Here is a 13,540-nt window from a genome sequence, read left to right as displayed (position 1 = left end):
AAGAAGAATATATTGCACTATTCTATGTAATAAACTATGTTGTGAAAACCTAAAAGATTATGATACTTATATGTTTTGCTTTATGAATGATCTTATCAAATCAATAGATATTATATAGTAGTAAGTACATTATTTAGATTTAATATGCATGCTAGTAATATTTTATTTATTATTATAACAAATAGTATTATTGATTAGATAATTAAACAATAATCAATAATCGTTAGTTCTATTTAATTTTAGACTCATCGATTAATTGGTGATATAACCAGGAATTTAGATGATTCGTAGTTAAAGATTTTTATTTTCCTTAAACTTAGAAGATCGTAAAATGTAACAAAATAAATTATTTTATTTAATTAAAGTATAAAATTTCATTAGAAATCAAATTATAATAAAATATAATTTATTGTGATTTATTTATTAAATTATTTGAATAATCTCAAATAAAAACTAAATATAAATACAATTTTTGAAATGAATAAAACCTATTCTATTAACATATTTTCGCTTAATTATAATCAAACTAAAATAGACAATTATTTGGCCCATATTTTACTTTTTAAGAAAAAAAAAAAATTCATCTTTAATCACAGTTGTAAATAATTCAAAATTAATTTAATCTTCATACAATTGTTAGCAACTGCTGTTTGACTAAAAAAAAAAAAATAAAAATAAATATTCAATTAGTGCTATAAACGTTAAATGAAATCAACGATTACAACAAGTATACAGTTTGAGAATGTAGAGGAATATTTTTTATTTACTAATATGCTGTTATATATATATTTATTTTACTATATACACAATAATTTAGATATTAAGCAATTTTAAAATAAAAACAAATATTTTATTTTATATTATTGTTATAAAACTTTCCAATTGCATGATTAATGTTTTCACTTTAACACTGTATTTTTTAACCATTTTTTTTCTCTTATTTGATACCTTATGATGTTATGAAATATTCAATTACTTAATTTTTAGCCAATTGAAATATAATATAAATTATAATAAATTGTACAATAATTATAATATACATTTCTATAAAAAATAAATTTAAACAGAATAAATAATTAAAATCACTATTAAATAATACAATCAACCCGTTATAACATAATTTTATTTAATATGAATTCCTTTCTACAAACCATAAGTTATTTAATCACGCATAACAGATATATATTCTACACTATAATAGCTATTGATCAAAATAGTAATCCATAAAAGTCCTGTAGAGTGATTAAACGATCAATATTTTCATTAAATTATAGATTATAGTAGTATGAAATACTCTACCAATTTACACTTTAATTTTTAAATAAAATAAAAATGTTCATTAAAATTAACATTATATAAAATATTCATATCTTTCAATAATTTATGGAAGCATTTAAAACATACTCATAACCAAATGTACTCATGCTTTGTTATATGTTAGTAAATTGAATAATTTCATATATATTCTATAACAATTTTGTTAAAATAAATGAAAATCTTTGATGTAACTTAATCTTTGGAATATAATATACTAGTTTAATCATATTCGGTTCTTATTCCTTACTCTTTAAAATTCGCACGCGATAGTTGATAATTATTAAATTTAAAAGTGTGTCGATGGAAGATATTTTCATACTAAATATTACTTTCAATAATATATACTTAGAAAAAACGAACTACAATATTCCAGTAGTCTAGTTATTGAATATCAATGGTACAACCAAGCAAAGACTTTAACTAAATGTAGCATGTCAAGTGTATATTTTTACATAATTAATTGCATAAACACACAATATATCAAAGCAAATTTGCCGAGAGACTGAACCTGCACGAAGAACGAAAACTCGTTGTTTCTCCTTACTTAAACATTTATCGGACACGGGTCGCCTATTTATTACGTGTTGCTTTAGAGTGATGACAAGTTAAACAGTGTCACGTTTCATTATTATTATTATTCACATATCAATATATTGTTTATTTTTTAGTTGGTTAAAACAATAATGTATTGTACTAAAATAGATTATTATTAAATTATTATCAATGATACGATTACGATACGAAGTGTGTTAAAAACAGCCGACGCGGATGTTAGTTTATTTGAACTCACTCTGTATAGTTTTAGTAGACAGAGAAGGGATTTTTAACGAAGCACCCGTATTTCTGTTAGTCGGATACGGAAAGTGGTACGGTCTCTCGGCGAATGAAGTATACCTACCCATATGTGTGTGTGTGTGTGTATAAGTATGTAAATTTATAGCTATACATGTATTTATAACACGCAAAAATGGTATAGAATACATTAACACAAGACAATTGCATTTCACAGTAATAAAGATAACGTAACTTGTTTAATGAACACTGTGTCGGAATTAATATTGAACCTCTTTATAGTACGAGTAGCCCCACTAACACATAATAACCATAATAACCAATAGGTACAGCAATGATAAAAAAATAAAAATAATTATTGGCCATATCTTTTAAAATATTTTATCCAAAAAAAGATTATAGTATAAATATAATTTGATTACTTATTAATTTCGAAAGTTCATCGATTACTTTAAACGCCTAAACCATCTTCGTTCTTACCAAGTCAGTATATTTATAATTTTAATTTTTAACTATTTACAAACATAATTGTATTTTGTTATTAAAAATGTATCGATAAATAATTCTATTTTTTCAGATATCAAAAAATTGAGAATTTTTCATCCTTTTTTTTATTGTTTCTTCATTCTGACAATGAAATTACTACGATTTTTTAATTTGTGAAAACGCTTTTAAACAGTAACGTTATTGGGAAAAAATTTAGAGGGTGGCAATATAATTTATTTACCATGATCAAAACCTTGTAATTCACTTCCTAATTGAATACATTATTATTGTATGTAATATATACATTATACAGTATACGGTATACCTAATTATTTGATTTTACACAAGTCTTAAAATTCATTTTACGATTTAGATAGAAACAAATTGTAGATAGCAGATACTATAAGTACCTAAAGAGTGCATTAATAAAAGGTGCTAGATATAATTAAAAAAAAAATAACTATACTTCAACCCATGAGAGAAATAAACTGTTTCGCGCATGTAGACTGTCGGCAACAACCGTTCCATAGCACCGTTTCCTCCAACTAAGTGACAGCTCGGCGGTGTGCTACGACGTGTACACAGAGCGTCGCAAACGACTAATGCTATACAGAGTGATGCATTATCATCCTTATTCTTATACCATATATAAATACAGAGAAAATTATATTCGGTTTGAAAACATTCAAACACTATAAAGAAAAAAGTGCACAACAAATATTTAAAAAAAAAAAACGCGTAAATTAAATAGTATACAAACATAGACCGCAGTTATTCAATAAACACGTTATAACCATAATAATTAAGTTAAGTCACACACGATAAAAATTTGCCAATAGTTAACGATCGCTTTTGAAGATTACCGATGTGTCAAATATGTTGGAGATGCATAAAATAGGATATGTTATTGTCGGAAGACAGTTAACTTCTCTCGTGGTCCGGAGTTTTATAAAAAAATGTTATTTACACATATTTTATATTTGCTGAACAATCAATAATAACCAACGATTGAATAAATTAATTAATTTTTTAATCAAAATTTAGAAAATAAATGAAAGAATAAATATTTTATTAATGGTTTTCTATTACCTCATACTCCATTTAAAACAAATTCATCAATTATTTTATCAAAATCAATTATTGTTCAATTACTTAAATTGAATATTCTCAACTGCCCATTATTAGAAATTTTTTTAAATATATAATTAATAATTATTAACAAATCACAGCAGGAGAATGAGAAGGTATATAATAGAACAGTATAGGTAGTCACTAGTCAATAGACTTTCAATAAAGCACTAAAACACACTATTACACAATGTAATGTGATAGCAGGTATGTTGTTATAAACATGACAAAATAATAATTGTATTAATAGTTGTTATTATTATAATTTGTTATATATCTAAAAATAACCTCCCAGTTCTGTGGTCATAATCACAATTTCAAGATAATAATATTAAATTGTGTTCATACTTCATGAAATGATTATGTTATTGGGTTATTTTAATTCATAATCCAACTAATGTGATTATTGCGAATTGCGATAGCAATACGTTAACTCATATGAAATAATTTGAGAAAAAAATAATATTTTAATCATATATTATGTTAAATAATATATATATAAGGCTAGGTTAGTATTAAGAAAATAAAAAAACAAGACAGTTATAACTATCCCCCCTCCAAAAAAAAAAAATCTTGCCTCTAAAAAAAATTTCCCCATATACATTCTCAATTGAAATATACTGATTTACGCACACAAACGTAGTATCAAAGTTCAAATTTGTGTAATATCATAAACAAATGTTTTCTATTACTTTACTCTTTTTGAGCAAACTAACCTAACCTAAATAATAAAAGTTTTCAAATGTATAGGAATATATGTTATATAATATATTAACATACATATTTTTTTATTAAAATTAAACAACACAATACTGCATTTCAAAACCAATAAATTATTTTTGTTTATGTAAAAATCAGGAAAATTTCTTCATCCAGTTTTTTCTTTGTTTATGAATTTGATAATCCTTCTTCCACACTTCCCGCTCTTTTTTAATATTTAAAATTATCGAATTTAATTATTTTGGGTGCTTTAAAAAAAATTCATAAAATTATGAAGTTAAATTTCTAAAATGATTTTTTGTAATAATTAGCAATTTAATGGTTGTCCATCTAATAAAATACAAAATAAAATAAGTAAAGTGTTTTTTAGTGTTATTTTTTAAGAGAAAAGATGTTTTTTTTACTAGTGGAGAATAGACGCGGTTAAATTTTGTAAAAAAAAGTGTCATTTAAATGTATTCCCTAGCTTACATTTATTTTAGTACAAATATTTATTACTAAATAATATATAATATTTTTTATTTTCTAAAATTATTAATCTAATTACTTAATAATAATTTTAATATTTTAATAATTTTTACATCAGACCTTAACATAACAAAAAACAAAATTTTTGGGAGAAATTCTAGCCAACCTCCACGTGGTGTCTAGTCCCAACTCATGTACTCGTGTACTCATATACCGGGACCCAATTCGTGTATTACATAAAGTATACCGGGACCCAACTCATGCTGTTTTTGAAATCTGGGACCCAACTTGAGTTTGTCCAAATAAATAAATTTATATTAAATTACAAATTATTGTATTATTGTACAAGACTTGAGTTAAATTTAAAATCAACAAAAATTGTAGGTGGAAAGTTGTGATAATAAAGAAAGGAAAATATTTGTGTCCCACCTTCTTTGAACCCCAAATGTTATACACAACATACCGTAGCTGATAGTTAACGACTGCATTCAAAAGTTACCGATATGTTTAATAGGTGAAATCATGTTGTAGTCGGGGTTTGGGGAACTGTTTACTTCTCTCGTGAGCCGGAGTGTAGAAAAAAACTTTCAAATGCATATCGGCTTATTAGTTATTGTTTAAGTTATACAATTTCATGAAATTTATTTTCTTGAAATATTTAATTTTAATAAAAAAAAAAAAAAAATAATAAAAAAAATTATTGTATCTAAAAGTATATAGTTTCATCAACTTGCAAGTGAGCATTTTTATAAGTTGGTTAATTGTGTGAGACATAGAAAATATATAACATATTTACATATATGTAGAAGATATTTTACAAATCTATAATATGACAAATTTAATCAGCTTTTTAACATGCTGGAGACCGACTAAGTATAAATTATTCATCATCAATATTTTCTGTGTATAATCAATATATTATTTCTAATCATCTATAATCGAACACGTTTAAAAGAAGAAAAAATATTTTTCAATATTTCAAATTCAGAACCTAATTTATTACATAAAAACATAATGAAGATAATGAAGTTGTAGTCAACAATTTTTATATTTTATCAAAAATCATAGATTTTATTAAATTTTGTGGTGCATTCGAATTTAATTTTCGAAGGTTTAATAAAATTTTGATTTTGATATTCCGGAAATATTTTGTGGACTTATTAATTTTAGTTTGGAATTAGATACTAATTTGAAATTACTCATTGAACAGTATTTAAAGGTCTTTATAAAATAATTCAAGATGAAATGTTAAAATATATGTTATTTGTAATTCGAGAAAATATTAAAAATTAAATAAAACAAGCCGATTTCTTTTTTGTTATATCTGATGAAACAACAGATGTATTTCGAATGGCTACATTATTCCGGTATGTTTCATCTAATGGTACGCCAGTTGAAGTATTTTAAAGCTTTTTTAATCCTTCTGGACATGATGCAAAGTCATTATCCGAGTGTATCAAATATAACTTAAAAATAGTAGCAGAAAGCAACGACAAATTAATTTCGCAAAGTTATGTCATAGCTACTGTGATGAGTGACCGACTTTCCGGTGTTTAAAAACTCATAAAAGATGAATGCAAAAATGCACATTTCATTCATTGTTATGCCCATCAGTTAAATTTAATTTTAAGTCAAGCTACAGCACAAAATCGTGACGTTTGATTTTTTTTTCAACTTGACTAATGTAAATAATTTTTTTTTTCAAACTCTCCGTTAAGAGTTGCTATTTCGGATAAAAATGATAACTATAGAGTCCTACGATCAGCGAATATCAGATAAAACTTTAAAAGTCGTAGCATTAATATTTAATACTGTGTACGACAATCGTGAATTATTAATAGAATGTATGAAGAAGTTAAAAATACATTAAATTAAAATATTGCAATTAATCAGGCATGTGCTTTACGTAAAATGTTAAATAATGAAAAATGTAGATTATGGTTATTTGCTTTTTATTGTTTAATATGACATGTAGATATACTGTACAATTAAACATTAGATATAGTTTATAGATTAGACTATCGAGATAAAAAATGCGATTTCTCGTTTAAAGAAATTATTAAAAAAGAAAATGCAAAATTTGGATGATTTTAAAAATGAAATGCAAATTGAAATAATCCAGTGTCAATAAATAAATAAAACTTGATGATACACTACTTTTGAAAATTGGCCTTGCAAAAGAAGTCTGTGATAGTCTTATTGTTTGTGTTAATACAGCTGGTTCGAATATAAAGCTAATTTAAATGCGTCTCAATTACTTATTTTACTCTTTTACTTTATATAAAAACAATTTTCTCCGACAATATGTTGACGATACAAATAAACAATAGAAGAATAAAAGTAAGCTCAGAACAAAATTGGAAATTATTTATAAACGAACAGATTTTTGTAACGTAACAAGTGATGTCAATTTATTACAGTCTATTATTGATAACAACTTGAAACAAATATTTTCAGAAACATTTAAACTTATACGTATTAAAGCAACAATACTTATTGACATAAGCAGAAGTGAAACTATATTTTTCTTTTCCGACATTTAAGAGGATAAAAACATTTCTACGAAATACTATGGTAGAATAATAATTAAATTAATTAACGATGCTCTTAATTGAAAAGAAAATGGTAAATTAAATAACAACTTTAATGAAGAAATCATCAAAGAATTCGCGAGGAAAAAAGACAAACGAATTGTCTTGCAATTTAAAAATATTACTAATCATTGATCACTAAATATTATTATTTATGTTTATGAAATATAAAATTTACTATACCTATAAAGTCTATTTTATAACCATAATTTTGTTCTTATTAAATATTTGTCATATCATATACTTATCATTGTATCGCATTAGTGTGTATTAAAAGTTTTTTTATATTATACAAGACTTGAGTTAAATTTAAAATTAACAAAAATAGAAGATTTAAGTTGTGATAACAGAGAAGGGGAAATATTTGTGCTCCACCTTCTATAAACCTCACGAGCTGCCACTGATTTAGATACAATAATATTTATAGTATGACGAATATAATGTGTACGGAATACTTTTCGATATAATGGATTCATGGTTAATAATTAATTAATTAATTATTAAAAATAACTTAGAACGCCATACTAAAACACAAGAATAATTGATTTTTGATTGCGATTTAAATGCTCTGCACCTTATTTTCTATAAATGAATCACAATTCATTATGCATACCTATTATATTATTATTAATTAAGCACATGGTCGTAGTTAATCATTCGAGTATTAAATGAAACAGATAAGCCCTCTGAATAATTATTCTCTATACTACCCTACATAATGTTTTTGTGTCATTGTATTTAAATTAGAACAAAAAAAATGATGGTATATGATTTGTATTTAAATTTATTTTTAAAATCAATAACATACTCATAATTTTCCAGATACTTGGATGCTCTAGGAGTTTATTTTAATTTGACATAGAAATAAATAAAAAGTTTGTTGGTTGTTCGATATCGATTGCGTTTGCCTATTTTGGTACGATTAGCAATAAGGTTCAATAATATTCCACGCCGGAATCTTTCCGGCACTCACTACGATAATAGACCTAGTCGCGCTTACAAGTGTTTTACGAAAATCAAGTTTTTGTTGAGCTGCCGTCGTGTATGTGATTTGTCGTCTGTTCTTTTGAATAATATGTCTTCGTGGACATCTCGATTTTTTTTTGTTTACGTTAATACGTGCCGAACATTCTGAAGTGCGTCGTACGTACGAGCCGTTTAGATGTGTCGCAGCTGTTTCAACGTAAGTCCTATTACACGGATGCAGTGGTTTGCTTAATTGCATATGCACCTGCAACGTGCTGTACGGATATTTTTATTGTGTTTTCTTTTGATATTAATAGTGCACGTGATTGTAGACAGTACACAATTTTGGTCGCAACCTGAGTCAGTGTTACAAATTGCGGGGCAAAATAATTTAAATAAAATAATATATAAAAACTAATATTTAATAATATTATATACTCTTTACTTTTTTTTTTTTTTTTTTTGTATAAATAAATGAAATAATGCAATAAAGTAATACATATTTTAGAAAAATTATAAGAGCGTAAGTAAGTGAGATACTAAGATCCCAAAATTGTATTATCGACATGATGGCATTCGACATAGTATACGTATTATACTCTTTTGTTAATCAATCTGCAATCGATACCACCAAAATGCCCATAATTATTTATGGTAAACGATACTATCAACCGTAATATTTTGAATGTTATATAATTTACTATATTTTAACATGTCATTATGTCAACAACCAGTATCAACATAAATATAATACATTAGGGTTGTTTTCTAGGATAAGGTCCACCACTAGCCAGCTGGAGAGCTAAAATAGTGGGAGGGGTCGACCAGCCTCGAGTTCATCCACTGAAGTAAACTAAAATCCAGTCAGTACCACGGGAGATTAGAGCCTCATTATACACTGGACCAGCTTACTGCTCCGGATATGGTGTCCCTCGAGGTTGAGAAGCCTACCTCGGCTGCAACGTGGTGGTTGTGGGACAAGCACAAAATAGTAGGTAAAAATACCGAACCTGGTGAGAGAAAGGGTCCCAAAGGCTCATGTCGTCCAAACTTAAATAGGTATAGGCCCTAAGCCGGTGCTGGTGGACCATAGATTACCCAGGAAGATAAGATGAATATCGAACTAACCCGTTCCTCCGTGGCTCGTGACTAGAGCACATTGCTTACATACGGTCTACGTGAAGGTAGACAAGATCTATAAACCTATGTAGACTTACGTGTTCTCTAGGATATTACTAAACTATTATTTAAACTGTAGTTTAAAAAAAATAATATTATTATTAATAATGTTATCTTTTCTAAAATACAATATTTAGTCGCTAATTATTTGTTTTTTTGGAGTGAGCTTCGCTTCTGTGGGCCCCATATACACATATGCAAGGGGCCCTATGCAAGTTCATTGGTTGCACTACACTTGCGCTGGCCCTGTTTAATATAAAACGTCGTAGTTTACTTTGTCGGGCAAGTGACTTAGTGAGTGCGCCGATCATCGTTTTATTGTTTTTTATCACTCTGTAGTACACAGATGCAAATTATTATGCACAGATTATTAATTAAGATTCATCAAATTGTCAACAGTCAACATTAAATATATTGCGAATTTTAAACCAAATAGTCGGTGGCACGATGATATAATTTTATATATCATTTATTTTGTATTATTTTTCTTTAATCGTCTGTTGTCATTGTGATTAAAAATAATAATATATATATTTTTTTTTTTTTGAATATTTACCGATACGGCGCACAGTTAATATATATTATCTATTAAATATATCTATTAACTGTGGATACGGTGTGCATTTTTTTACATTACATAGTTTTATTTTGTATTACAGGTGAACGCATATGTTATTTCCACATAATATAATACGAGTTCATGGTTGTATACTTGTATTATAATATTAATATTACAATAAAATGTCTGTATGTCGTGTGATATGTAATAATAATAAATAATAATATACATTCCTCTTATTTAATTATTCATTCCATAAACGATGTGTAATTTTTAAATTTTATTTTCAATTATTATTATTTTTGATTGACTTGGTTTATTATTTCACGACAAAACATAGGTAGTTGGTAATTTGTGAATATCTAATTATTAAAAATTCTAAAACATATTGTTCTCAATTTGGAAATTACAAATATTTTAGTTACTAAAAGTGAGTATAAATAGTATAGAATTAAATAAAAGTTGACAAAAATATTAATATGTAGAGTAAAAAGGGAGATTATTAATCTTATAGTTGGTCGTTGTTCATAATAATTATTATGCAACAGTTAATTTAAATTCAAAAAAATAATGTCAATATGATAAAATGTTTAAACGTACTCTACTTATTTAAATTCACAATTCATTAGTTTTATAAATAAATTATTGTTTAATAAAATTTCTCGTATAAATAAAATATTTTTACTCTTCTAATAGCAAAATTATAATTGAAAAAATAAAATATAAATTTAAGATGCATTGAATAATTTATAGTTTTGTATTTTTTTTTAAATATTATTGAGATAAATAATTTATACATACAAAATAACGTAATTTATTTGTGAATATTATATTTTATGTTATAGTAATGATGTAGATAAATATATTTGAATGTAATATTATTGTGTAACTTGATAAATCAACAAAAGTGTTATTTTTATGTTCAGTTATATTACAGATCAGACATGATTTACAATGGAAATTAAGCTTCATATTATTATTATTAATAAATATCCAGTTGTTTTTAAAATACCAACTAATATTATATGTATAGATTGAAAAACACTCTCAGTGTTACATAATGTTGTGATACAACGATAAAATATTATAATGAATCTTAGTTTCTAATTGTAATATAAGCCCATACTTGATTTTCATACAATTATAAAATTGAAAATATATAATTCAAAGCCCTTTGACGTAATAGAATATAACACTCATTGAGTTGTTAGATATAGAACATTAAATAATCTATTAAAATATTTTTTTAAATTCAGTATTTTTAATAATTTTTTGAGTGGAAATGTAGATCTTTAATAAACTTTCATGATTCAATACCTCAAAAATCCATCATATTGTAGAAAATTTCGGAGTTGTTATGTCCTCCATTAAATATAAATAAGTTCTAAGGTCTAAAAAATCAATGGATAAAATAATATTAAATATTATACCCACAATGCATTGGTTATTTTTTAGCAATGGATTTATATTATTCTAGAGTTATGGAAGCAATCCGAATATCATTGAAGGGTATTGAATTTATCGTGTTTGTATGTTAAACTGATTTTATTTATAATTTGAAATAAAACCGATGTTTTTAGTTAATATTTTACTACTGTATTTGTGTATTTGTATTTTGTGCTATTGTTCTATAAATGTATTATTGTTATCATAGTATAAAATAATAACTATAATATTTTTAAGATTATTTAAAGATATTAAATAAGCCATTGACAAATTTACCAATTTGTTTAAATCATGTTTATTGTAACAAATAAGTTATTGAAACAATATGTATTGCACGTGGTGAATTAATTATCTTTAGACTTTAGTGAACTTCTGTGAAAACAACTTAGCGGGTTATTGAAGCAATTTTAATTAATTCAGTTTTAATACACTAATAAAGTTTGTTGGACGACAATACGTAGTGAACCGAATACCGAAAGAAGTTATATTATGGGAATATACAGCTAACGTTGTAGTTAAGGCAATTTAAGAGTTCTTGAACTAGGAATTAGGATTAAAAGTAGATATATATATATATTAGAGCATCATTATTAAGTTGTTTTTTTATTAAACACAATGTATTATATTTAAGAAGACAAATTGCTTATATAAATCTTATGCAATTATTACAAAATTCGTATAAATTCAATGTATAATTACATTTTCAGCTTATAAATATTGATATTGGAAATATTTCTTCATAAATTATTAAATTAAAAAATACATAAATACTTATCAGAAAAGTAATTTTTTTAAAACACGTACCTTCCTGTTGAGCCCAGTAAGCCAATGAATCAACTCTAGACGTAAAACTGGAATAACAATTTTCGAATTTTCCACTTCCGTCTAAGCCAACTGTTTCGAAATTGGCTTTTACACCACATAATAATGCAGTAGCACATGCTGACGATTCGCCAATTTGAGCGTTTAAATTGTAGGTCTGAAAAAATAAATAAGATATTGTTTTTATTATGAGAGGTTAAAAAATCCTTATATACGTAATTTGGATGGTAAGGAGGGAAAGAGAGTTTCTCCGATGATATTTGTTGGAATTGAATGGGGGAATATATTGTTTTGTATACACAGTTTTAAAATTTAAATTTATAGTATATTATAAGTTACAAGACTTAAAAAAAAAAATACATATAATATACTTAAACTTTAATATTATTTTTCTATGGATATGTATTCTATGTGATTTATTAATTTATTAGTCTTTACAATCAAAAATATTTTTATTGTATAGATAGCTAGATAGATAAATACGCTTGAAGTTATGGCCATTATAATTTCATTCATAAAATACTACCCTCCCAGTTCATGAAGCTAACACTTTCTTCATTCAGGAACTTATTTTGTCAGCCAACATAACTTTGATCTTACTCTGTGGTAATTATAATCTGACAAATTTGAACTGATTAAAAATTATTTAAGTATCTAAACAATATTTTTTAGTACCTATTATATCTGCTATCAACATAGATACCTTTTCTTATCTTATTGATTTATTCCCAAGCCTTAGCTATTTTAAACTAAACCAGTGGCTTAAAGATCACTAAGATATTATATTCTTAACCTTATTTTTTCTGACTTAAATTATATTTCCATAACGACTGCATTATCTCCTCTATTCAACACTGATTTCTATCAAATTATACTGTCTATCAAATATCCACTCCAATATCTTTTCAAACACCAAAACATCTATACATTCAGTGACTTTAAATTCGATGATTTTCTTTTCATATACCAATTTTTAAGTTTCTCTGAATGGAAAAATACGTTGTATTGTGTAGTATTTATGACGCTACTGGAGTATTTAAGGATACTCTTTTTAATTCTATTAATA

General features: G+C 25.5%; 1 protein-coding gene across 3 annotated transcripts in view; it reads right to left on the bottom strand.

The window, feature by feature from the left end:
• LOC112599310 (alkaline phosphatase-like) overlaps positions 1–13,540 on the bottom strand; it is a 222,125-nt gene that overhangs the window by 84,233 nt on the left and 124,352 nt on the right. For all 3 annotated transcript variants that reach the window (XM_025346157.1, XM_025346165.1, XM_025346173.1), the window contains one exon: positions 12,457–12,631. In XM_025346157.1, coding sequence (XP_025201942.1) covers positions 12,457–12,631 — 175 coding nt within the window. The remainder of the gene's footprint in view (positions 1–12,456; positions 12,632–13,540) is intronic.

The sequence above is a fragment of the Melanaphis sacchari genome, unplaced genomic scaffold (assembly GCF_002803265.2).
Source record: "Melanaphis sacchari strain LSU unplaced genomic scaffold, SCAv2.0 Contig0_pilon_pilon, whole genome shotgun sequence".
In the NCBI taxonomy this organism is placed as follows: Eukaryota; Metazoa; Arthropoda; class Insecta; order Hemiptera; family Aphididae; genus Melanaphis; species Melanaphis sacchari.
This window is presented reverse-complemented; position numbering and strand designations above follow the sequence as displayed.